Below are 24,540 nucleotides of genomic sequence, written 5' to 3'. Positions count from 1 at the left end.
CCGCAATTGAACAACCTGCAAAAATTTCAGTTGAAGTCGGTCACAGACGGTATTCTTCTCCTTCCGATTCTGGCCCAAATCTCTTCCCTGCAAGCCCTGGACATCGTTATTACGAGCGATAGCAACCCACTCGCACCTTACGAGATACCAATTAACGGATTTTCTGCCCTTCGTTCACTCAAGCTCGACTCTGAGGAATCCTATTATCAACCCGCGCTGCTCTCATTATTGGAGTCGATCACGTCACCTGATCTTGCGGAACTGCACTTCTTTGCCGAACACGCCCTGAACCTACAACAAGTGTGTCGGGTTTTGTCAACTCGCTGGAGCAAATCTATCTCAAGCCTACGGATATCGATGTCCTTGCATGAAGAGCCGAGGAATACGTTTACCGAGAAGATTTCCAGCGCCCTACGTCCTCTACTCCTTTGCCGTAAGATGCAGCAGTTTTGGCTCATCTCCGATGTCTTTATGCCGTGGAACGACGAGCTATTAGCAGACATCACATCCGCCTGGTCTCTTCTCCAGATTTTCTGGATCGACGATGGCTGGGCAGCTTCTCAACGAATACTGCCGTTGGTCACCAAGTCGACAGTCGTTATGTTCGCCGAGGAATGCCCCCGACTGACACACTTACGACTTTCAGTCAACTATAATATGCCGCCAAGAAGAATGATCTGGAAGGAATGCCCTCCCTCCCAACTGTTGAGTCTACACACCGACTATTCTGTTTCCGCTAATCCTGTTGACACGGCCGATTTCTTGCGACATGCCTTCCCAAACTTAGAGGGCCTTACCCCAGCTGGATCCGGAATGATACCCGTTGCGGAACTGCTCCAAATCACACGAGAAGCCAGGGAACCGCCTGCTTTTCATCTTGGATAGCTCGGAACCTCCCTCACCAGGCTTCCCGATTGGCAACACTCAACAGCACAAGACGTGGACGATGTCCCCTTCGTGTTTTTGCAACGTCACAAAGTGCGTGCAGAAGATGCAAGCAATTTACATTCAAAGATGCTAACTTGTCCATGAACTGGACAAGACACGAGACCATGTTGGTGCGGTCGGATGTCGCGACATATCTACGGACGATCACCTCGATCAATAGCGATACCGATGTCTAACAAGGATCGCCCTGAACGTGGGAGTCGTCCAATGTGTTTCGTATTGACAGCAATATCATTATTTTCTCAGAACATCGCAGACCCGCCATCTATGCTAATGGTTTGTCCCGAGATCCACCCGCTGTTCTCACTGATGAAGAACATGACACCATTGGCGATATCCTCTGGTTTCCCCAATCTGCGTGTTGCCACTCGATCGAGGATCGCCTTCTGCCCATCGGCCCCGTAGCTTTCCCACTGGGCGATACTGGTAGGGTTGGACAATACAAATCCAGGCGCGATGTTGTTGACCGTGATTCCGTATGGCCCGAGTTCGTGTGCCATCTGGCGAGAGAAGCCGATCTGTCCCGCCTTCGCGCTCGTGTACGCCTGTATGCCTGTCAGGCTGACACTGCGGCCTGCGCCGGAAGAAATGTTGACGATGCGGCCCCATCCTTTCTTCTTCATTCCTGGCGCTACGGCACGGGTACAGTAAAACGCGGTCTTCAAGTTTGCATCGACCACCGATTCCCACATCTCGTCGGTGATCTCTTCGATTGGATGATGTACCTGCACGCAGACACCGCCAGCACAGTTAACCAAGATGTCGATTGGGCCCAGCGCGCCAATATAGCTGTTAACGGCAGTGGAGTTGGTAAGATCGCATTGTTCTTTATCGATTCGGTGCACAATAGCGCCGGCAGCTTCGAGTGCATCAGCGATCGCTTTCCCAATTCCCATGGCTGTCCCTGTCACGATGGCAGTTTTGCCGAGTAATTTCCTCCGGTACTCCTTTTTCGGAGGCAGACTCCCTACAATGCCCCTCCGGGCCCTATTCCCTAGAGTACTCCAAGAGCCGGCCCTAAGCAACCCTGATAGGGAAGGTGGTGGTAGGGGAAAGAGTTGCACACAAGGGTCCGGTCATTCCTGCTGCCGCATTTTGAATCACGGATCACACGGACATTTTTTCATGATGCTTTATATACAATAATTGTTTATTATATACTTATCTACCATTATTACTCCTTTCTTTTCATGGAGCGGCACCCCATTTTGGTGCGGCCCATAGGAGAATTCACAGTAATGTCCGGTTCGAGCTCCGTGAGCAGAACCGGATTGTACGGTAAGCTGTATGTAGCACGGAGGGTATCCACTGAATAATAAGAGCTTATATAGTAGCCTGGTGCTATCCCAGAAGCCTCGCAGAGGTTGATAGCATGACGGCAAGGTATCATATAATCTTCGAAAAAGCGGCAGGTACAGACACCCGTATGCTGAACTGGATTCAATCGAACCTCGTATTCTTCTCCAAAGAGTGATCCCGAAGCTTTGATTCTGCCGTGTAGTGCTGTCGAAAGGGAAACAGAATACTTGGTTGCTTTTCCAGATTCTTCTTCCAGGCGCTTTTGTGCATATGGTGTGAACCTTTCCGAGTGCTTTGCAGCCATTATACCATTCTGGGAAAACTTCGTCATCTGGTCGGTCCAAATATAATCGAGGAGTTGAAGTACTGGATAGGCCCGTGCTTTCAAATATGCACTGTTCATGACCTCGACACCATTCGAAGTTGTCTTCCCAAATCGTGTTCCGGGAAATGCATATGTTGCCCAACGTGCATGTGGTATATTGTTGATATAGTGCGCTGCGGGCTCACTAACTTCTCGAAGCTTCTCCAGTGCCTGCTGGAATTCTAGTGGGGTCCGGGCCTCCACAAGTGGCTTCACTCGGCGTCGCGCAGCCTCGCCATATGCTTTCTTGATATTGGCACGGATGTGCTCGGCACAAAAGGCTTCGGTTGCATAAGGTAATTCATGAGACACTGCATTGAGTAATCCCTTTTGGCGATCAGAGATAATAATAGTCGATGGGTGATTGACATTTGGAAGCGCTTGAGATAAGAGTCGAAGGAACCAGCGCCATGTGACTTCATCTTCACCCGGAGCTAGGGCCCAGGCCAGATTGATAATGTGATTATCCGCATCGTGTGCAGTTGCCAATAAAAGGATGTATTTGAATGCCGTTTTGGTCCATGCACCATCCACTGCAATAAAGTGACGAAGATAGGTCCAGGCATTCTTGGCAGGTGAGGGACAAATAAAGATCGAGTGAAATCGGTTATTTGCATCAAAAGAAATATCGACGGTTGCATAAGGGTCCCGTGAGCGAATTCGGTGTGCATAAGCAGGTAGCATCTGGAATTCAAGGTGTTGTTGTTCGATGCTATTCTTCAAGAGGTTTTGTTGTGCAAAATAAGCGTTCTTGTATCCGATTTCGATATCCTGCTTCTTAAGGATAGCTTGAATTGCTGCGGGCCGAATAGTTTCTGTCGGAGGAAGTGTGAGATTGACTTTGTGCCGGACATAGGGTGCACGACTTGTAGCTGCCCGTGGTTTCTTGACTTCTGTTTGACAGGTATGCTGAGGGACAAGTGTGATGAGCTTCCATTCACCTTGCTTGAAGCGAACCGATGCTGAGAAGAGACATAAAGGTGCGTGATCACAGTGCATCATAAGCCGCTTACTATCACTCTGTTTGACACGGCACGATGCATTTTGCATGTTACAGTGATCAATCAGTGCAATAGTAGCATCCATCCGTGAAGCAAAGACCTGCCCCTCAGTCACAGATACCATGAGGTGCAAAAACAGCGGAGGAGAAGCATGCAAAAATGCACAAGAACAATTTCAGTCCGGACGAAGTGACCGGACCCTTGTGTGCAACTCTTTCCCCTACTACCACCTTCCCTATTAGGGTTGCTTAGGGCCGGCTCTTGGAGTACTCTAGGGAATAGGGCCCGGAGGGGCATTGTAGGGAGTCTGCCTCCGAAAAAGGAGTACCGGAGGAAATTACCCCAGTTGTTTTGCCAGACAGGTTCCCTAGGCGAGCTCGTGAATGTCGACATAGGGCGAAGGCGAATAAGATCTACCTTGGGATGACATGTTAGTTGTACAGAGACGCTGATCTGGAATGATCGTGACAATGAGAGTATATGGTGGTAGCTGTTTGCTAAGGTTGCTTTCTTATCAAAGAATGCAGTATTTGAAGCCTGCTGAGACCCGTAGTCGGCATTTGGCTTGCATGCCCGAACTCACGAATAACGATATAAAGTCAAGTCACATTCGTGCACTATTCATAAGGAAAGCCTTTTTATCTTAGCTGTATTTGCATCGCATGTGGTGGGATAGGCCGTTGAACAAGCGCCCGTTGAAGGTGGGGGCACTTACCCTTTTTGGAACTTGAGATTTATTGCCTCCGTGCCTTTGACTCGACAGCTTTTGCCATCGTCGACAACGACCAACTGCAAGTTGTCCTCGTCCATTTCAAGGATGGCGACTTCGCTCACAGAGCCGAAGCTGTCTATCACGCTGCTGGGTGCAGGACAAGAGGTCGGTCGTTCTTGCTGTGTTATCCAGCATGCGGGCATCACCGTAGTGTGCGACGCTGGAGTGCATCCTGCGTTTCATGGAATGGCGGCTTTGCCGTTCATCGATGACTTGGACTGGAGTACAGTCGACGCCTTGTTAATTACGCAGTATGCTAATACAATGGATTTGGTGATCATTGGAGTGCTAATGAAAAGCGTAGTTTTCACCTCGACCATGCAGCCAGTCTGACTTATATTATGGAGAAAACCAACTTCAAAGACGGGAAAGGGAAGGTGTACATGACCCATCCAACCAAAGCCGTCTACAGGCTCATGATGCAGGATTATGTGCGGATGAGGTTCGTTATTGAGAGTCCTCTCGAGCATTCCACTGACTGCTGCCTGTAGCGCCGCCCAGTCAACATCCGCCCCTCCCCTGTTCACACCGTTGGATCTCAGTATCACCCTCCCGCTCATCAATGCCGTCTCCTTCGCAACAACAACAACAGTCATACCGGGTCTTTCTTTTACGCCCTATCCTGCCGGGCATGTGCTGGGCGCCTCGATGTTTCTCATCCAGCTTGCGGATCTACGGATCTTGTACACCGGCGATTACTCGAGGGAAGAAAGTCGGCATCTCGTCCGTGCTGAGGTGCCACCTGGTGCAGGCATTGATGTGCTGATCATTGAGAGCACGTTCGGGGTACAAAGCACAGAAGGGCGAAGAGAGAAGGAAGAGCGGTTTACGTGTGCGTCTCACCCTCGCTGGAAAAGCAGAACCAGCCTGATTGAACACCTTCACAGCGCTCATCCATCGTATCCTCATGCGCGGCGGTCATGTACTGATGCCCGTGTTTGCTGTTGGTGGTGCGCAAGAACTCTTGCTCATTCTGGATGACTTCTTTGAGAAGCACCCGGAACTGCACAAGTTCCCTATCTACTACGCATCCGCCTTGGCGAGGAAATGCATGGCGGTCTACCAGGCCCGTATTCACTTGATCGCTCTCGAACGTTCAGCTGAAATTCACCCAGGGCTACGTCCATGTTATGAACAACAACATCCGGCAGCGGTTCGCAAACAACCAAAATCCCTTCGTTTTCAGGCACGTCTCCCACATCCCCCGCTCAAGCGGGTGGGAAAAGAAGATCGGAGAGGGTCCGCCTTGTGTCATTCTTGCTAGTCCAGGTATGATGCAGAGCGGTGCTAGCAGAGAGTTGCTAGAGATGTGGGCGCCTGACCGGAGGAACGGGATCGTCCTGACGGGTTATTCCGTGGAAGGAAGCATGGCGAGAGTGAGTGCTTTGTTGTTTATACGTTGTCATTTGGACGAATGGAGAAAGGAGGGATATGCGTGGGACGCATGTTTGGGCAAAAGCATATCATTGTATGCAGCTTGTCCCCCCCCCCCCTCCCTTTTGACCCGACATGCTAAAACCACAGCAAACTGGTTCCATCCCGGATATCCTCTCGGGCGCACTCCATCTTTACTGATACATGATGCTGACTCTGTTCTAGAACATCATGAATGAACCTGACGAAATCAATGCCATGAAGGGCACGCCGATTCCGCTGCGTTGCACAGTTGACAACATCTCGTTCTCGGCACACGTCGACTACGCTCAGAACCGCGAGTTCATCGAGGCAATCGGAGCACCGCATGTGGTATGCATCCTGTACGCTGCGCTGGGCGAATTATTGATTGGCCATACATGAAGGTGTTGGTTCACGGTGAACAATCACAAATGTTCCGACTCAAAGCTGCTCTCCAAGCTGGATACAAGGAGCGAAATGAGCACATCACCATTCACACCCCGAAGAACTGCGAGACGCTCGAGCTCATATTCCGCGGAGAGCGTGTTGCCAAAGCCATCGGCACACTGGCGGAACATGCGCCACAAGCTGGTGCGCAGTTATCTGGATTACTGGTGTCGAAGGACTTCACCTACACTTTGCTGGATCCGCGAGACTTGAGAGACTTCACTGGTCTTAGCACGAGCACCATCGTGCAAAAGCAGAGGTTGTGCATTCCGGGCTTAACGTGGGAATTGGTCAAGTGGCACTTGGAAGGACTCTTTGGATCTGTTACGGAGGGCGTTGACGCGGAAGGGACACGGACGATGCGTGCCATGGGCTTGCTGGATGTTAAGGGGGTGAGATTCATACGGTCTAGCTCCCTGACCCATGTTGAAGTCGATTTTCAGATGCGTGACGCCGTAAAAGAAGAGCCCACAATCTCCCAAGAAGAAAACGGATTCCCTGGAGGCTACATCGTTCTAGAATGGGTTTCGAGTGGGAGCAATGACATGATCGCCGATGCTGCAATGGCCCTCATTCACGGAATTGATGCAAGCCCGGCCTCTGTGAAACGTTCGTTCTTTCCATCCGCCGTGCTTTCCTCCAACTTACATTCGTGTAGTGACTTCCAGACGGCATATCCATGCCGATCACGTTCATGAAAAAGAAGTGCCAAAAGCAGCAGCGAATCGCCGATTAACGCAGCTCATTGAGTTCCTTGAGTTGTACTTCGGACAAGTGCAGTTCTTAGATGCCCAAGGGAAGGAGATGGACGAAGATGAAGACGAAGAGGGATTAGAGCTGACCGAGCCGGCGTTGCGAATACGACTCGATGAGCAGTATGCCGACATCAACCTTATTACGATGGTGCGTTCCTGTGATTTCAACCAAGAATGAAGCTAACACTCAAACCAGACTGTCAAGAGCGCATCACAAACATTCAGGAGGCGTATAGAGGATGTGCTGGCGATGGCGCTTACCACTTATGGGAGTTTGACGGAGAGCTACATATCCGCCGATAGGAGCGGCTGGGATGGAGAACAAGACTTCTTCATCGATGGAGAGGCTCGCGAGAACGAGGTAAGCAAGGAGATGGAGCAGGTGTCCAAGGAAGGGGTAGAGGCCCGAATGAAGGAGTAAGATCGCTAACTTCGGCTTATTGTAACTAATATCAGCAGCTATCTGCACAATGTATTATGATCGCGTGGTATGGCATTGCATTGGTTATTTGATGGATGATGAGGCAGAAAAGAATTACAAGTATAACAAGCACAATACAGCAGCACTAGGGAGGCAACTCAAACATACACTTTGTGCAACTGCAGTGGCGGAAGTCTCTCGGTCGCCATTTCTATACTCCTCCCGTCCTTGCTTTCCCCAAGCCAAATTCGCTCTTGCCCGATCCTCTCAACCACCTCTTTGTTATCCGCATTGGAGAGCCCATCGAAGATACGCAAATGTGCTGCTCGAGAGGCGATATCCAGCTCAGAAAAGTCGGTATTGTTTGGCGTAATGAGGGAGGAGGAATATGCAAACATGAGTGCACAGAGAACCAGGGTAAGTCCCGCGAAGGTCGCGAAAACGATAATTGAAGTCAAGGACATGATGATTCGGTCGGTCGCAATGTTGATACCGGCTTGTCCAGCGTTATTCCAGGACACGTTGGAACCCAATGGGGCATCAACCTGTATTTGTGAGGCGCCGAGTGAATATGTACAAGTCAGAAGGTCTCGCATTCGCAGGTCGGCACCGAAGTGAGCCAAGTTGGGGCTGTTGGCAGCGTTATAAATTAGATTGCTCATGGCGGTGCCCTGATCGAAGACGCTGGTGATAACGTTGAAAAACTGAGTACTGTTAATCGTGAGCAAGGAAGCGTCTTCGAAGTCTTCGATGCCGTTCAAGGTACCCGTCGGCAAGTAGTGAACGACTCCCACTTGTCGTTGTTCAAGAGACATGATCGTGGAAGATGTCAACGATTCTCGCCATGTCGTGTCGCTGAAGGTGCAATTGTGTAAGACTGGGTCGCATGTTGCCCAACCAATCGCAAAACTAGATTGATCGATATGCTTGTAACATATGTTGATGGCGTATGGCAGAGCCGTCATTAACTGACAACCGGTCATATTCGAAGCTTCCGCAGGCCCGTCGAAAGTAAATGGTTCAAAGTAGACCATTGCGGCAGGACCATGTGTGCGCAAAGTATCGCTAACGGCAAAGTTCGGCCAGGATGTCAGGTTGGTATTCATGGTCGCATAACTTGAGCGATTGGGCGACTTGCGATCGTCGAGAATAGCATTCGCAATACACAACATATCACCCGGTTGGCAAGCCAGAAGACTTGGCAGGCCTCCCACGTCAACAACGAAAGGAGGTGTTACACACTCTTCCGGACTAGCGGTACTGCAATAAGTCTGTCCGATGGGCGGCTGTGGACCGGGAGTGATAACTTGTGACACTGTCCCAGGCAGGAGATATGCGAAGCAACCGTCGTCACAGAGAGTGCGGAAAGCGGTTGGAATGATGTGAGAGCCAGGAAACCGCGTGACGTTGGTCGTGAGCTGTATCACTTGCGTGCTATCGGAAGTGAATGAATCGTAAGTGTGGTCGATACGGATTGACATATTCATACTCGTCGGATAAAGAATGCTCGTGAGGTCGTGCGGGATCCACGGCCCAATGCCCGACATTGTGTTGAACTCCCAGTGGGTCACTTGAAACACAGTTGCTGATGATAGGCCAACCGTCAAGATATTAGAGAGCAGGTAGTTCACTGCGGCGAAAGCAAAGACGATAAGAACCCAGACCTTTGTGGACCAGACTATATGGGGCGATCGAAGCAGTGCGAGCTTGCCTTGTGTGCCCGTCGCACCGGACAATCCAAGGAAAGTGGCCATATATACACCATTGACTGCTTTACGCCATCGAACGGATTCGAGAGCTGAACCAACCAGCATGCTGATCAATGTAGTTCCTGCGGTCGACAAGGTGCTGATGACGAAAATGCTGTCGGTTGACGGGAGGACAAATATGTTGTTGTGATCTGCACGGGTGGAGTTCCAAGCGAACAGGCCCAATATCGTGTATAAGATGAGGATTCCGATCATGACCAGGCCATTGAAAGAGAACCACCATCGAAAAATCTTGAAGCGTAAGAAGCGACCTGTGAATGGAATTGGGATTGATATGACTCCGTTGATTTTGGCGCCCTCTCGCTCCAAACCTTCGGACATAGAGCCCCACCAATTATTGCCAAGGTGTATCCTTCGTCGAGGGGTGTTGACAGGGCGAACTTGCTCCTCGATTTCTCCATCCTCAGACGAGTCCAACTCGTTTCTTGCGTATTGGTTTGCTGTGCTTTTCCCAGTCTGTGGCGCATTAGAATCGGATAAAAAGGCCATATTTTCTGGAGACTTGGTTATGGAGTGTGAGGGGGTGTGAGCACCTTGAGTCGGGAGTTGAGGCATGTGAAGGACATCCTGAGATTCGTTCTCGTCGACAACTCGGACTTGTGACATGACTGCAGTAGAGTTGGCTTCCATGCGATAGAACGGCAAGCAGACGACGTAACTCCTTATTAATGTGTGCCTCGGGGGCCCCTATACAGGGCTCAATCAGAACCGTACCGGTGTGATTCGGCAGGACACAGCGATGCAGAGCTTTACGTTTCATGGGAGTCCAGCCCTATAGTTAGCTGATTATATATAGAAGAGTGTTCGCAGCGTACCGGCGCCCAGATAACATGCTGAAATATGAAGAAGACGGATGGCACTGCAGAGAATGAACGTTCGTTGATGGGCGGTACACCGAAGATTGCACCCGAACTCTATTGCTTATTGACCGCGTGGGAACTGAATAGTTGACTGGGCAAATTACTGTTCTCCATTACGTACAACACCATGGGCGTCAAATTATGAACATATAGCTCAGTACAGTATCAAAATCGAGTCGTATACTAGTGGACATTCGTCGATACAACAACCAGCATAATTCAATATGGCGCAAACGTAAAACCGTGACAAGGTCAGAAGTAGGCCTTCCGCAGTTGCAGCGGCGTAAGCTTCTCGCTCGAGATCTCCACGCTCCTCCCATCCTCGCTTTCCCCCAGCCACAAATACTCCTGTCCAATCTTAGACACGATTTCATCGTTATCGGCATTCGAAAGGCCATCGAACAGGTGCAAGTGAGATGCACGCGCCGTGATGTCAAGTTCTGCAAAATCGGTATTGTTAGGTGTGATTTCCGAGGATGAGTATGCAAACATGAGGGCGCAAAGAATGAGGGTCAGTGCCGCAAACACCGCAAAAATGATTATCGAAGTGAGCGATAAAACTATTCTGTCGGTGGCCGTATCGATGCCCGCTTCTCCCGCGTTGCTCCAAGGTACATCTGCGCCGGCTGGGGCGTCAACTTGTATTTGAGAGGCCCCGATTGAGTATGTGCAGCTGAGCAAATCACGCATGTGCAAGTCAGCTCCAAAACGCGCCAGATCCGGGCTGATAGCGGTATTGTATATAAGATTAGTGATGGCAGTGCCCTGAGCGAATATGTTGGCCACAACGGTGAAGAATTGAGTGCTGTTGATCGTCAGAGGTGTCGGGGCATCGAATATTTCGATGCCGGTTAGTGCGCCGGTGGGTAAAGAGTGGATGAGCCCAACGTAGTGCTGTTCGAAGGACAGAATAGTAGAGGACGTTAGATTCTCGCGCCAAGCGGTGTCAGATAGTGTGCAATTGTGCAATACGGGATCGCAAGTTGCCCAGCCAATCGCAATGCTGGAGGAGTCCATTTCCTTGTAGCAGATGTTCATGGCGTACGGATGCGGAGTGAATAATTGGCATGCAGTCATGTTGGACGCTGCGGCGGGCCCATCATACGTGAAGGGCTCGTAATAAAGCACGGCAGCGGGTCCATGGGTACGCAGCGTATCACTAATGTTGAAGTTGTTCCAAGAGGTCAAATTGGTGTTGATGGTTGAATAGCTCGATCGATTGGGCGATTTCCGATCGTTCAGCAAAGCATTTGCGACGCACAATTGGTCACTCGGTTCACAGACATAAAGTGCTTGAAGTCCGTCCACGTCGAACACGAACGGTGGATTAATGCAATCCTGAGGGTTTGCCCCGTTACAGTAGAATTGGCCCAGGGGGGGTTGTGGGCCCGACGTGATGATTTGCCCGATCGTGCCGGGGAGCATATACGCGAAGCAACCATCGTCGCAGAGGGTTCGCACCGTACTGGTTGGAGTGTACTGCGAGCCAGTGAATTTGGTGATATTGGAGGTCAGCTGGTAGACTTGCGTGGTATCTGAGGTAAACGAATCGTACGTATAAGCGATTCGAATCGACATGTTTGTGTTGGTGGGATATAGAAGTGTCGTCATATCGTATGGAATCCAAGGCCCGATCCCTGACATGGTGTTGACCTTCCAGTCGTTGACACGGAAGATGGTTGCGGATGTAAGACCAACAGTGAGGATGTTGGAAAGAAGGTAATTTACCCCAGCGAAGGCGAACACAATCATCACCCAGACTTTTGTCGATAGGGCTACGGGGGAAGAACGTAGTAATGCTAGTCGTCCTTGAACGCCGGTGGCTTGCGACAAGCCTAAGAAGGTTGCCGCATGGACACCTCTCACGGCTTTGCGCCAACGAACGGCTTCGAGTGCGGAACCGACCAGCATTCCGATCAACGTTGTTCCAGCGGTCGACAAGGTGGTAATGACAAATATACTGTCTGTTGAGGGAAGAACAAACGCGTTGTTGTGGTCGGCTCGTGTGGAATTCCATGCGAAAAGCGCAAGAATCGTGTAAAGGACGAGGATTCCAACCATGACTAGACCGTCGAAAGAAAGCCACCAGCGAAAGATCCTGAAGCGTAGGTATCTTCCCGTATAGGGAATAGGGATAGAAAAGACCCCGTCAATCTTCTGGCCTTCGCGTTCAATGTCATCTGAGACGGAGCTCCACCAGTCCTTGCTGAAGACCGGCCGGCGAGGAGGGTTGGGACGACCACCGGAAGCCTTGGTATAGGGATCTTTGGATGAATCATTTGTTTTTTGGCTCGAGCTCCGATGCTCGAGGCCTGGACGACCGGGACTGGCGAAGGATGGGAGCGCCTCGGGAGATGTGGTGATAACATGAGACGGCGTCTCAGGATATTCGGTCGGCAGTCGACGCATTCGGATGATATCCTGAGAGCCATCCTGGTTCTGAATGACCGTGGACATGTCGTGTTTGAAGTCCTCCAGGAGATGTTGAGATTCAGTGTCTGTTGTTGAATTGAAAGACATTATGCTAGATGCAAGAAGATGTCGCTTTTATGCATATCATGTCTCGGAGTCACCTGCAAAGGTCTCCTGAGATTGAGAGTGCCACAAAGGGTTCTCTGCAAGAGTGTGATTACTTAGCGGGTGTCAAGAGCAGAGGTTTGTCGATCTCCGTCGGAGACTGGCCCTTCTTGCGGCATTGCCTGCTCAGAGAACACTCCACTTTTCGGGCGGACATTCTGTCGGAAAGGCGCCCGGTGAACAAGAAGGAACGTGCAGGAGAAAACAAGGACTGGCGCCGGACCAATCGGTTGAAGTGAGCCACACAAGGAGCAAAGAGCTGTGCCTGGCCAAGAGCCACGAGGTATATCAACATGCGGTGAGACCCTTGAAGACTCATTCCGTGCATGTCTCGTGGGAAAGGAGCTCGGCAGCTTTTGGACTCTATCCCGTATAATGCCGATACTTTTGTGGCAATTGTTACATATATTCGTACTGAGGCAATGCATCAGAACTTCCGCAGAGGAGTAATGAGTTTCAAATCAGCATCACCGGACATGCAGGGGCGAGGCAATACTGCATCTTACACACACAAGGCACATCTGAATGTCATGATTATGGGTTCCTCTCATTGCACTTTCCTGCTAGTCTAGCAACTACGCCCCCGTTAAGACCAAGATTCCAGCCTCTTCCAAGTAGAAGAAGGGAGACACATGATTAAGATACATCAGGATAGAGCGCGTCGAGGGGAGCGACACAATGGCAAGCCAAAAACTATGTGACAACGAACAAGCGGATCAAAATGGAGAGGAGACAAATATACGGATGCGGTGCGCTGCGGAACGGTTCCCCCAAAGGTGTGGTAGTATCGGTAAACACGACCGATGTCCCCGCCGTCTGGCTCGCCTATTACAGGCGCGCTCACAGAGCGTCGAGGCGCGGGGAAATCGAGAGGACTGGGGCTCCAAGGGAGAATATGACGTAGAGGTATGTTGATACAAGAGATCCTTTCGATCCGGGTAATAGTACACAATCTGGTTTGTTTTCTTGGCTAGTCGGTTCGAGGTTCGTTCGCGAGTCGTAGATCCAGAAAATGGGAAATCGAAAGAGTCACAAAGGTAGATCAATGTTGAACAAACAACTTGATCTGGTGGGTCTGCCCGGCAACTTCCATCGCCATTGCGAGGTCGTCCGGTCCTCCTAGGCTGACGAGGTCGCCCTCCTCGTCCATGTACTTTATGCGCAGTGGCCCAAGAGACTCTCCACCACAGAGCTCAATCTTCCTTCGAAGCTTGCTCATGAGCTCCTGATGGCCAATGTTGCGCTGCACAGTAAGGGCGAATAAGTCTGATCTGAAGGACACCTTGACCATGATCGGCTTGTTGATCGTAGGAACCTCAGGGGACGGCAAGGGCGGAAGGTTCTGCGTGACAGGCGAGTTACTGCGAGATGAGAACACCTGCGAGCGAGTAGCACGAAGAGGGGGCGAAACAGCGGCCATAGGCACGACCTGGGCGCTCTGAGTAGGGAGCGGCGGTTGAGGGCGTATATACTGCATGTTGGGCATCGGCGGCTGCGCGTTCGCAGTAGCGAGGAGCGAGCTGTCGTTTGATCCAAACGGCGTATCCGGGCTTTGGTAGGGGAAGGTGGGGGAGTCCGAGTCGTCCGTGCCTTCCTCAGCTGTTGATTGGCTGCTCCCACTCTCACGCTTCTGGTTGCCGGTGCTGATCGCCAGAGGGGGGACAGGCACTGGGGGCAGAGCCCGAATTTGCTGAGGCACGTACGGTGCAGGGGTGGATACGCTCCTACTGCGATTGCCAGTGCTCTCGCTATCGAGACGCATTGCAGAGGATTTGCGCGGTGGAACAACGTTCATGACAGCAGGCACGTCAGGCGAGCTAGCGCTGGCAAAGTTCTGCACCGTGCGCATCTTGCTCTGACTGGGTGGCCGATTGCTGGTCCCGTTCGCAGGCCTCGAAGGCGGGAGCTGGCCATTCGTCGACATCGGGGAAGCAGGCGCGTTCCCAAAGCTAGCCTCACTTTGCGCACTCTGAGTGGACATGTTCGACATCATACGCGGCATAGGTGGGGGTACGCCGTATGGGTACTGCTCGCGCCAAGCAGTGTTGGTAGGGCCGTTGGTGCCTTCCGTGCGCGCGCGCTGGGGCATGACGAAGGGTGGTTCCTGCCCGCGGACGGAAGCACTTGCTGCGTGATCTCTCCTCCGAGGCTGGGCTGTCATGGTGTCACTGTCACGGTCTGAGAAATCGGGTGCCTGGGAAGAGGACGGGGGAGGGAATGCGCGCGTGGGACGTTGTTGGTGCATGTATGGGTGACCACCTGGGGCTGGGATGGTAGGAGGGCGGGCATCGGCGCCGACGCTGAAGCCGCGCTCGTGTATCGGTGCGTGGGAGGTGGATATAGAGGCACCACGACTGCGGACGTCGCGCTTCTCCCGCTGGGCAGTGATAAGCCTGCTAATCGCGCCTTCCCACTGGCGCAGCTGCTCCTCGCTGCGACAGCGGAGGATGAGGAATTCTTGTGTGTTGCCCACATCGGTCCAGGTTATGATGAGAGGGTAGGCGGTCGAGTAAGCACCATAAGCAGATCCACCGGCTACGAGTATCCTCAGCTTCGGTTACACCAGGTCAGGGGGGAGGAACTTACTTTGAGGGGGATCAGCAGAAGCTCGTATGATATTACTTAGATAGATGCGGCCCTTAAGACTGAGCGGAGTCGTGCGCGCGTTTTTAGGGGGTGGGGGTGGGGGTGGCCCGGGCGTACCAGCGCCCTTGCGCAGAAGCGAGTTGTTCTTCCCCGTGAGGGCGTTCTTTTTCTTTCCATCCTGGGGTCCATTCGGGTTAGTTGGTTGTTCCTGCTAGAGTACTTAGTCTGATTTGCAGTTTTCAGAAAAGGAAACGCGGCTTGCCTTGCAGCATAGGATGATCTTTTCGAAGAGGAAGACATGATACTCCCTATCTTGGTCACCCTTGGTGACCATGAAGATCTCATCAAGGACAAGGTCCCCGAAGTTATCTAGATGATGCCCCTTCCAATCTTCCACACGCCGGCGGAGAGCCCGCACTGTCTGCTGGTTCTCGTACTTCCTCTGGCTCTCATTCACATGCTCGGCATAGGTAACTGCAGCCTGCAAACCATCAGACACCGACTGGTGATGCGGATTTGATGGCGGTGTTGCTTTGAGCAAATCCTGTGTATAGGTTGGCATGGGGAACAACATGGGGCACAGTGCTCGGAGCTTACCTTGAGCAGTAAGGGGTAGCGACAAATGCGCTGCACAGGCTTAATAAGGAAAGCTTGGAGCTCGCTCCGCGCGTCAATCTTCGCGTCGGGCAATTGCTGATCCGCATAGCACGCGTCATAATCAGAAACGCGTGTCCAGCCCATCAATCACGAAGGGACTCACAATCAGCTGATCCATTTCGCTAAGGACGATTTCGCCTGCTCTGCTGAAGTTGGCGCAGTAGGGGATGTAGGTTTCAAACAAGGTTTGCGCGCTGGTGAATACCACACCCCAGTCTTGCTCGGCATCGGGCAGCTCGGCGGTCTTCTCTACCTCGATGAGGAAGCGACGCTGTTGATCAAGGATGTGTCGCAGGCTGGAGAAGATTTCATGGATCGTGTCCTGGGTGAGGATCTTCTGTCGGCCCAGGGCAGTCGCGTAATCCTGTATCAGATCCCCCATCAGCACCGCTCGATCGAGTCCGCGTTTCACGTAATGACACATGCAACAAGTGAAGATGACGCACATGCAAGTTCTCCAAATCCTGCACATATTTCCTCTCGGTCGCTAGGAGCTCGTTGATCACGTGCTTACGTGACCGTTCGTGCTCATCTGAGGGGCCAGCAGAGGGTTGCCCGGAGGCTGGGAGGGCGGCTCGGAGAGCGTCCGATGCGCCTGAAGCGCTGGCAGAGGGTTCTGCTTCTGCAGGTGGGAGAATGGTGGGCGGGAGCAGGTCAAGGAGATGAGAAACAGCATGTACGACCTAGCGTAGCAACCAAGTTAGGGGTATGCGGGGTTAGACACCGAACAAACAACGCACCTTGACGAACCCGTTTGTATCCTCCCCCTGCAGGTCACTGACAGTGAACCCCGGGGGGCCCTTCCACTGACCCGTCTTGCTCAGCTTGGTGATACCCATGCTGAAGAAGAGGATCGCCTTCTTCGCCTCGTTAAGGTTGAATTTTTCGCTTTCGAGTGCCTCTGGATTCCCATCGACGGAGGTGATAGGCTCGCTCCCGTAGGGAGGCTCAAGGTTCCAAATGTACACAAGTGGTAGACCCAGTCGGAAAAGATCCCAGAGCTGGTTCACAGGGTTGCTCGAGTCGCGTTTCGGCTGATTAGCAAACTGCCCGTCGAAGGTGCTATTCCGCGGGTGTGCGGAGAGAGGGGAAGTCGCGGCGATGGTAAAGAACGGGGAGAAGCCTGAGAGACGTGTAAGGCGCGCGCGGAGGTTGGAACATTGTTGGTAGAGCGAGGAGGAGGAGGATGCGCCCCTGTTCAGGAGAGTGTTCATGATGAAAGGTGCTGAGAGTGGGCCTGCAGCACTGGGACCAGCGCTCATTGGCGTGGAGGCGGCTGAGCCATTCATGGTACTGGCTATACTGTCCAGAATGGGTGCACCCCCTTGTACCGATTTCTTGCGGATGGAGGCTGCCATTGATTTTGCTGAAGAGGGGTGGGCGTTGCCCGGGTTGAAGTGGGTGGGTGGACTATGTGGAGACTGGTATACACAAGAGGCGAGATTGTGAGTAAAATGTTGTTATCGAGGTCGTCGAGGCGATGGTGGTGGTGGTGGTTGAAAGAAAAGGAGGCGATGGCGACGGGGGTGAGCAAAGAGGGAGGCAGAGAGAAGAGAGACGATGGGCACAAGGGGCCGTGAAGGGGGGAATATACCAAAGTGTATGAGGGTTACACAGGCTCACCAATCCGGGACCCCGTGTGCACCCCCACTCTTTTACCTGCTATTCCATCGGGGTCAAATTCCCTTCTCTCTTATTATTGATCCAAACTTTTGATTCCGTGCCTATCCGCGTTATCAGCAGCACCCGTAACCGACCCTCTTCCCTTCCAGAACCAGAACCAGGAAAGGACCACAACACACAGCATCAAAACACCTTCTCTTTCACCGTTGCTAAACAGGGCCTTCAATCTTCATGCGAAAGTGTACAATCAACAGCGTGGTCATAATCCAAAACCATCCCTGATCCTAGACAACGGAAACTGAAGGGCATGATCATTGCACAAATCCCATTGTCCCGCACTCGCACTGCCCTGGAACTCCCATTGATGTAGCGCTCGTGCAGCGCACGCGAAACTCCGGCCTCCCAGGCTCATAAGAAAGGCGTCTTCTCCTCTGGCAACCTTTATACCAAAGTGGCTACTTGTCCAACCTCAAGGGAGAGCAAGCGCCATCACGCCAGCGACTGAGCGTGCGGGGAGTGCCGACCCTGGAACAGACTCTGGCCCTTGTACGCGGATCAGGGTGAACACCCACGCGACGCGTCGCCATAACAATCGGGCGGACAAGACTGGACCCCAGCCACCGCTCTGGGTAGAAGGAAGACAATAACCCCCTAATCGGGCCTATGAGGGTGTTATATCGGCTCTCCTCGCTTGGCTCTGGGCTCTGCATTTGCCAGCAACGACTAGTGCAAAATGACAACGCAGTGTTCGTCTATCACTATAGCTGCACCGAACCAGAGCACTGGCCAGAACGCATGTTTCGTTCCTCCGAGTCTACCGCTCTCGACTCAAGACCAGAGACAGGGTTATCATCATGACACGTGTGCCAGCACCCACACTGCACATCCACGGCACACACGCAACTTCACCAAAATGCCCCTCCTCACATTATACACCTCCTATCACCGCGCCACGGTCTGTTCCGCAAACTCACATCTCCGCTAACGTCCGTCCGTCCGCGAACGCCCCCGAAGCTGCTGCCGACGCACGGACCACTCCGCCGGCCGCCCGATGCCGATGCATCCGTGTAATATCCAGCTTTCTGACCCTCGCTTCTCCTGCTTCCCGCTGAATTGGACAACCCACTAAATTCCTAGATTCTGGATTTCTGGAGCTGATTCTGGATTCTGCGGTGCACAGCATTATTCAGGCCGATCCTCTTACCCTGTAAGTTAAGTAATACATGGCTTACTAACCTTTCGAAACTCGCCGAACTGCCCAGAAGTCAGCCAGATTGGGCATCCCGCTTTAGAAAAGGTATTCCACTTTTGGTATGATGTATACCTTCATCCTCACCCGTACCTCGGGCCCCTGTGCACAAACCCGTGAACGGGGCGCAATGCAGCCCCGCCACGGAATCACTTGTTACCGCAAAGACCCCGCGATCCAGCTCATCCAGCCCTACTACCACCCAATCTGGACAGAACCCTTGGGTCTTGGTCTGCCCCCTGCAGAGGCAACCTAGACCACCAAGACCTACTGCACATGACTAGAGAAACACACACATCAAGCAATGTACACCCTAGGCATAAACTGGTACTAGTCCTCGCTATTCCTTTTTGAACTAATGCCTGTCTCTTGAAAGAATGCTTTCTCCTCCCCATTGACCATTCCCCACAACCATGCATCAACCTCTAGAGCCTTCTGGATTGCTGACTTCAAGGATAGTGCCACTCAAAGGCAAAAACACCATGTCAACATGAGGAAGGAGTACCAACATGGCCTTGCTCCTTGTATTACCTTAGCAAAGAGAGAGACCTTAAACTACAAGGCCATCTATGCATACAAGGAACAGCTAAAAGAAGAAACAAGTTCATGGTGAAGTGGTATGCATGTGCTCCCTGGGTTCACGATCCACACTGACTTACTTGGATCACCAGTGCCTGATGACACACAAGCATTCCAGTACCTCACGGAAAGCTATGGCAGGGCTGACTTGATGATGGATGATGACACTGTCAATGTGGGGATTCCCAGTGCAATCCCCTTCGAACAAGGAGAGAGGGATGAGGACACTGAGGATGAGTGGGAGACAGATGAACAGTTCTCCAAATGGGCAAGAGACGAGCAGCAGTGCAGGTTGCATGCATAATGGAACCAACATTGGTATGACCACCCATTCCTGCAAAGGTTTCAAGTTCTGATTATGCCTATCTAGGGCATCCCATCATGGTCCAGGATACACTAGAGGACAAGGCCGTTATGCAAAGCAACTTGCCTCCATGGCAAGTCATTGGCAGCACCTTGTACCTTCAATTGGACATGCATTCATGAGTTGGTGACATGGTGGGGGTGCAGTAGGCTCAGGGGATAATAATGAGTTGACAAGTGAGGAGAATCAGAACATGGACTCGGTTCAGTTGCAAATTGTGACTTGGAAGAGTAAGTCATGATGCTGCATTCCACAAATCCAATTCATGTCGTCTTACCATCAGTTTCACTGCTTGAATGACAGAGAAGATCTTATTGCGCACTTGGTCGAGCAGGGATTCATGCCATGTACCCCTGCTATCCCTCATGTTGCAATCTCGCTGGATGTGCTGCAAGTCCTCCACCACTGTTGTATTTGAGCCTACATGTCACATGAGGCCTTCACTCATATCTTGTGCAATTTACATTGAGTGAGTAGAGTTTCCTTCTTTCTCAGTTGCTCACGGATTGACTGGAGAGCAGTGCCCATATTGATGCTACTTTTGAATCCAGCTGTGTCAAGCATATGATGCATGGGTTGAGATGATCATGTACATCAAAGGGCTAGTGAAGGCGGGATTTGGTTACAATGCCCCTAATTGGCACTTGCTCAACTCATGCAGTGCTTGCAAGTATTGAGTAAGTTCTGTGAATTAGATCTAGGTGCATGCTGACTCTCTCTGGCTACATGGCAAGCCCTCTTTGCAGCATAGTAAACTTGTGGCGGTGGATGGCAATAATTCAAGCAAATGATTCCCTGCCACCAGATATCAAGACCTCCAACAGTTTCCCAGCAACTATGTCCTTTCCCCTGAGTTTGTGGACCTGTACAAGGAACATGGACACAGGAAAGTGCACAGCAAGAAGGCAAGTTCTCTCAGTATCTCAAATAACTTGCACACACCCACAAGCACTCTGGATGCCCTGTGTTCTCATTCTGGCAGTGCACCAACTGCCTGCAAGAATCCTGGGGAGGTCTGCACCTCCAAGTGGAAGACATGGAAGGCTAAGGACAAGCATTCACATTGGATGGAGGGCCTGCATGTGATGGGTAACTTCTTAGTTGCTTGTCAACATGGCATGATCTTGTGGTCCGCAGATATGATCCAATCTGGCAAGTTGTATGTACCATTCTGTTCTTGCTTTACAATCTAGATGTTATACTAACTTGCAATCTAGGGCAAAATACTCCCTAGTGTGTTTGAGCAAGGTACTAGATGTCTTCAGCACAGGTGTTGCAGTGGGTTACAATATTGGCTGCAAGCACTCCAAAATGGTCACTTGTAGCATGCTGGGTGCTCATGCTGAAGCCCTCAGTCTCCAGTTCTTCATGGGGGCATTTCACGGATATGCCCAAAACCGAAAGTGTCAACTGTGCTTCCACCCTTGTTTTCTTGCCACTGCTGGACTAGAAGACTTCAAAACCAATGAGCAGATTTTCTCAAAACAGAACATGACAGCACACTTGTTCTGACATGGCTCACAATACCATTGTCACACGAGTCTCCACTTCTTCTGGACTAGATGGGATGAGGACAGGCAAGCTGGACTAGGTAAGTGATTCTTCCTTGGCTCTCACTATTTGCTGATACAGATCCAGCTGACTTTTTGTATGAGAACTACTGCCAAGCCCTGCATATCTTCACAACCATGCAGCCACTGGTCATCAAGTTCCAGCAACAGCAAAATCTGACTGATGAAGACTTCTCTTGATACATCCATGAGGAAGAGGAATACTTCTCCTGCCTTGTCACAGAACCAGAAGAGGATGTACTTGCCTTCAACTACCTTGAGATGTTGCAAAGTCTAGCAGCAGCTAAATGAGTCTGTTTCATTGGCTCTCATGACATGTTGCTAACACGGTTCCTAGATCAAGGCTTGCTGAGCTTGGACTTGATGGGTTTGTCAACACTACACCAGAAACCTGGTACTCAGGTTCTAGCAACATGTGTGAATGGGCACTTCAATGAGGATACATTGTGGCAATCAATATGATCGAGCACTTGGAGAAACTGGCAGTTGAATACAAGCATCTACTATGGACATCTTGCTGGTCTCCGGAGTGTGCCAAGTGGCAGCAGACCCAGATTGACCTGAACTTCTGAGAGTATAACAAGGCCTTGGATTCATTAGAATCATTGGTGGTTCAATGGCTTTTTGAGCTCAAAAAGCTGGATCTCCAGGGAACAGGTCTGTCCCAGTACATCCTCAAGTACTGATTGCAACCTAGGCTACAAGATGTGTTGCATGCTAGGAGAGGCACTACAAAGAAGAAGCAATGCAATTTGGATTGCCCTCAACAAGTACAATGAGCTTGCTGCCTGTGTCCACCAACCTATACCCATGCTGTGAGAAGTCCTTGCCTACTACTGGCTTTCCGATTTCTCACTCCTGCAGTATTCTCAAGATGATGTGCATGAGTGCAAGTGGGCAAAGCCAGAGATTCAAGCCACCTTGGTCCAATGGCTCCTTGTCTGCTGTGCTATGGAGGAAATTCGATGACTTGATGTAGAGATTTGGCGAGTGTGGACCATGATACACATTGAGCTGACTGACATGCTGCCAAAACTCAAGGCCGTCCAAAGCTCAGGTGATGTGTTGCTAGCTGCAGAGATGCAAGAACATCTAGCATATCGCAAGCTAATCAATCATGTGATTGCTGCTTGGATCATTGATAGCTTCTCACTGCCGGGGTTCTCTGGTGATACCTTGATCAGCAAATGAGCTTCTATCCCCCTGGTTCATGGCCTGAGCCCATCACAGGCAGAAGAAACCAAAGCAGAAATTGAGCAGGCAAGATCAATGAAACAAGAAGCATCCGCCAAGGAAGCAGATTTGTACAATGTTGGTGATGCTGATGCAGATGACAACAGCACAGAAGCCTTTGAGCACATGACCTGTGCTCTCAATAACCTTACATTTTAGTTACTTGAATACAGACTGAGGGCTTGTAATGACTGATTAATGTAAACCTATGCATAGATTCTCATTTCTATAAATGACATCTACTTGACAAACCAGGCTCCCTACCTAGTAGCTCTCATAGAACAAGAGCTACTAGGCCATGACCTAATCTAGTAGGTGTACCCAGGCCAAAATATATCTCAAGACAAGACACCTGAGACTCCCATGCACGGAATGCAGCCCCATTGATCTAGGGCACATGAACAATCAAGGATTTGCCAAATGAGCAGCAAGGATGATGACTCATCTGGCAGGGCACTGATCTAAAACTAGATTTTTGAAAAGAATGTGAGAGCTGGTGAGTGAAACTAATTCAAAAATTCATTAAATACTAGATTGACAGCTAGGTACTGTTTTTAAAATAATCCATGAACTTGAAGTGTTATTGTCCAGTTGTGTTGTAAGTCCCCACACTAGGAAATCAAAGGAATTATTGTGCCAAGCCACGCAAAACACTAAGGTTGAGTCTAAAACTCATCATTATGAGACATACAGCTATCTAGAATACAAAATTTGTGTACTAGATAAAATAACAAGTTCTAACTAATGAGGTACTAGGCAGATGAGCATAGATAAATTCGAATAATGTGTGAGATTGGAGGGCTCATTTGTGGGGGCCTAGACAGTGAGGCTTTGTTCAAGTGGTGCACGGTGGGGGTTCAGGGGGAATTTATCTCCAAGAAATCCACATCCCCATCCCCCCCATCTCTCATCTCTACCACCATCTCCCATCTGAACCCACAATACTTGTCAACAATGCACAACAACTTACAACAAGGTGGCTCCTCAAAAACACTTCAAAGCCCTTCACTCAGCATGAGTGATGGACTTTCTCAATACAGATGACAATGGGGACTCAGAAATGGAAAACAGTGAGTACTCGTTTTTGTTCATTGTGAGATCTAGCTGACTGGTTCCTAGACAACATCACCTCCTTGAACCCATTTGTCACCACAAACACACATGCTGATTCAGGCAGGAACATGGGCAGTGGGGACAAGGATTTGTTCACACCAACATCTAGTGTGCATATCACCTCATCACCAAGGTCTCATGCTAGCTTTGATTGCAGCTCAAGCTCTCACTCCCTCCCCTCCCTCAAACACCAACTTGGTCATGCCATCCAATGGTCCCTCAGTCTCAATCTCGAGTGCACTGATGATCCCGGCCCATCCCTCCCATACTCCTGCCATGACTGTCTTGATGGGACCCATGGTAGGCATGGGGGGGTTGGCAGAACCCCCTCCCACTACCTCCTGGGAATCTCATTCCCACTCCCATCTCAAATTGTTTCTCAATGCTTTGCATGACCATGCCTGCCAATGGCCCCAACCCCTCCCCTGGCCCTTGCCAGCTGATCCGTGGTCTGACTGCAGGTGCTTGGAACACTATCCAGCAGTGCATCTCTGAGGCTCCTCGCACTATCACTGGTGTGACTCATGATGGTTACAACCTCCTGGGCCATGATGTCCACCTGTGGCAAGTGGGCATCAATGGATGCCTCCACAGGATTGCATGGTATGGGGAGTTCACCCCTCAAGTTCTCAATCTGGTGAGTACTTATCTTACTAGATGTTTAGTACTAGTCATTAACTACTAATGAAGCTTATGATGGGTGATTGTGTTCTTGGTGGAAGCATGCAGCTTTGGCTAGGAGGGTGTTATGACAATGGGCCAATGTCAGGGCACCAGCTCATTGCTTGGTCAAGAGACATGACTAAGCCTTTATGACATGGAAGTAGCTGGTATATCTTGGCATGTGCTGGAACCTGCTGGAAGGATTGGATGGTCAGGTGACCTGCTGTGCATGGCTGTGCATGACCTCATATGACCTGATCACCTGACTAGGCTGAGTAAGCAAGATGTTCTAGC

General features: G+C 50.9%; 7 protein-coding genes across 7 annotated transcripts; 3 read left to right on the top strand and 4 right to left on the bottom strand.

The window, feature by feature from the left end:
• Window positions 1–230: 230 nt before the first annotated feature.
• On the bottom strand, window positions 231–1,916 carry DACRYDRAFT_25119 (NADP-binding protein). The gene has a single exon (XM_040774020.1). It carries the CDS (start codon window positions 1,842–1,844, stop codon window positions 1,191–1,193), a length of 654 nt encoding a protein of 217 aa, XP_040624227.1. The 5' UTR covers window positions 1,845–1,916; the 3' UTR covers window positions 231–1,190.
• Window positions 1,917–4,429: 2,513 nt separating this feature from the next.
• DACRYDRAFT_84872 (Metallo-hydrolase/oxidoreductase) lies at window positions 4,430–7,402 on the top strand (the record flags this gene model as incomplete). The annotated part of the gene is made up of 10 exons (XM_040776706.1): window positions 4,430–4,635; window positions 4,689–4,826; window positions 4,876–5,216; window positions 5,272–5,450; window positions 5,500–5,760; window positions 5,984–6,130; window positions 6,184–6,618; window positions 6,670–6,835; window positions 6,885–7,129; window positions 7,178–7,402. 10 exons carry the CDS (start codon window positions 4,430–4,432, stop codon window positions 7,400–7,402), a joined length of 2,343 nt encoding a protein of 780 aa, XP_040624226.1.
• Window positions 7,403–7,505: 103 nt separating this feature from the next.
• Window positions 7,506–9,830, bottom strand: DACRYDRAFT_25118 (uncharacterized protein). Its single transcript, XM_040774019.1, has one exon. The coding sequence runs from the start codon at window positions 9,799–9,801 to the stop codon at window positions 7,561–7,563; it is 2,241 nt and encodes a 746-aa protein (XP_040624225.1). The 5' UTR covers window positions 9,802–9,830; the 3' UTR covers window positions 7,506–7,560.
• Window positions 9,831–10,126: 296 nt separating this feature from the next.
• DACRYDRAFT_25117 (uncharacterized protein) lies at window positions 10,127–10,621 on the bottom strand. The gene has a single exon (XM_040774018.1). The coding sequence runs from the start codon at window positions 10,521–10,523 to the stop codon at window positions 10,284–10,286; it is 240 nt and encodes a 79-aa protein (XP_040624224.1). The 5' UTR covers window positions 10,524–10,621; the 3' UTR covers window positions 10,127–10,283.
• Window positions 10,622–13,284: 2,663 nt separating this feature from the next.
• On the bottom strand, window positions 13,285–17,318 carry DACRYDRAFT_25116 (uncharacterized protein). Its single transcript, XM_040774017.1, has 7 exons — window positions 16,592–17,318; window positions 16,298–16,534; window positions 15,955–16,215; window positions 15,792–15,887; window positions 15,457–15,738; window positions 15,195–15,402; window positions 13,285–15,143 (listed from the first exon to the last, which is right to left on the bottom strand). The coding sequence occupies exons 1-7, from the start codon at window positions 17,207–17,209 to the stop codon at window positions 13,651–13,653; spliced, it is 3,195 nt and encodes a 1,064-aa protein (XP_040624223.1). The 5' UTR covers window positions 17,210–17,318; the 3' UTR covers window positions 13,285–13,650.
• Window positions 17,319–20,938: 3,620 nt separating this feature from the next.
• On the top strand, window positions 20,939–21,157 carry DACRYDRAFT_44023 (uncharacterized protein; the record flags this gene model as incomplete). Its single annotated transcript, XM_040774552.1, has 1 exon — window positions 20,939–21,157. A coding segment is annotated over one exon (219 nt), but the record flags the coding sequence as incomplete, so codon positions are not given.
• A 652-nt stretch (window positions 21,158–21,809) lies between these two features.
• Window positions 21,810–22,056, top strand: DACRYDRAFT_59226 (uncharacterized protein; the record flags this gene model as incomplete). The annotated part of the gene is made up of 2 exons (XM_040775546.1): window positions 21,810–21,894; window positions 21,935–22,056. Coding segments are annotated over 2 exons (207 nt in total), but the record flags the coding sequence as incomplete, so codon positions are not given.
• Window positions 22,057–24,540: the final 2,484 nt, after the last annotated feature.

Source organism: Dacryopinax primogenitus (genome assembly GCF_000292625.1).
Source record: "Dacryopinax primogenitus strain DJM-731 SS1 chromosome Unknown DACRYscaffold_23, whole genome shotgun sequence".
In the NCBI taxonomy this organism is placed as follows: domain Eukaryota; kingdom Fungi; phylum Basidiomycota; class Dacrymycetes; order Dacrymycetales; family Dacrymycetaceae; genus Dacryopinax; species Dacryopinax primogenitus.
This window is presented reverse-complemented; position numbering and strand designations above follow the sequence as displayed.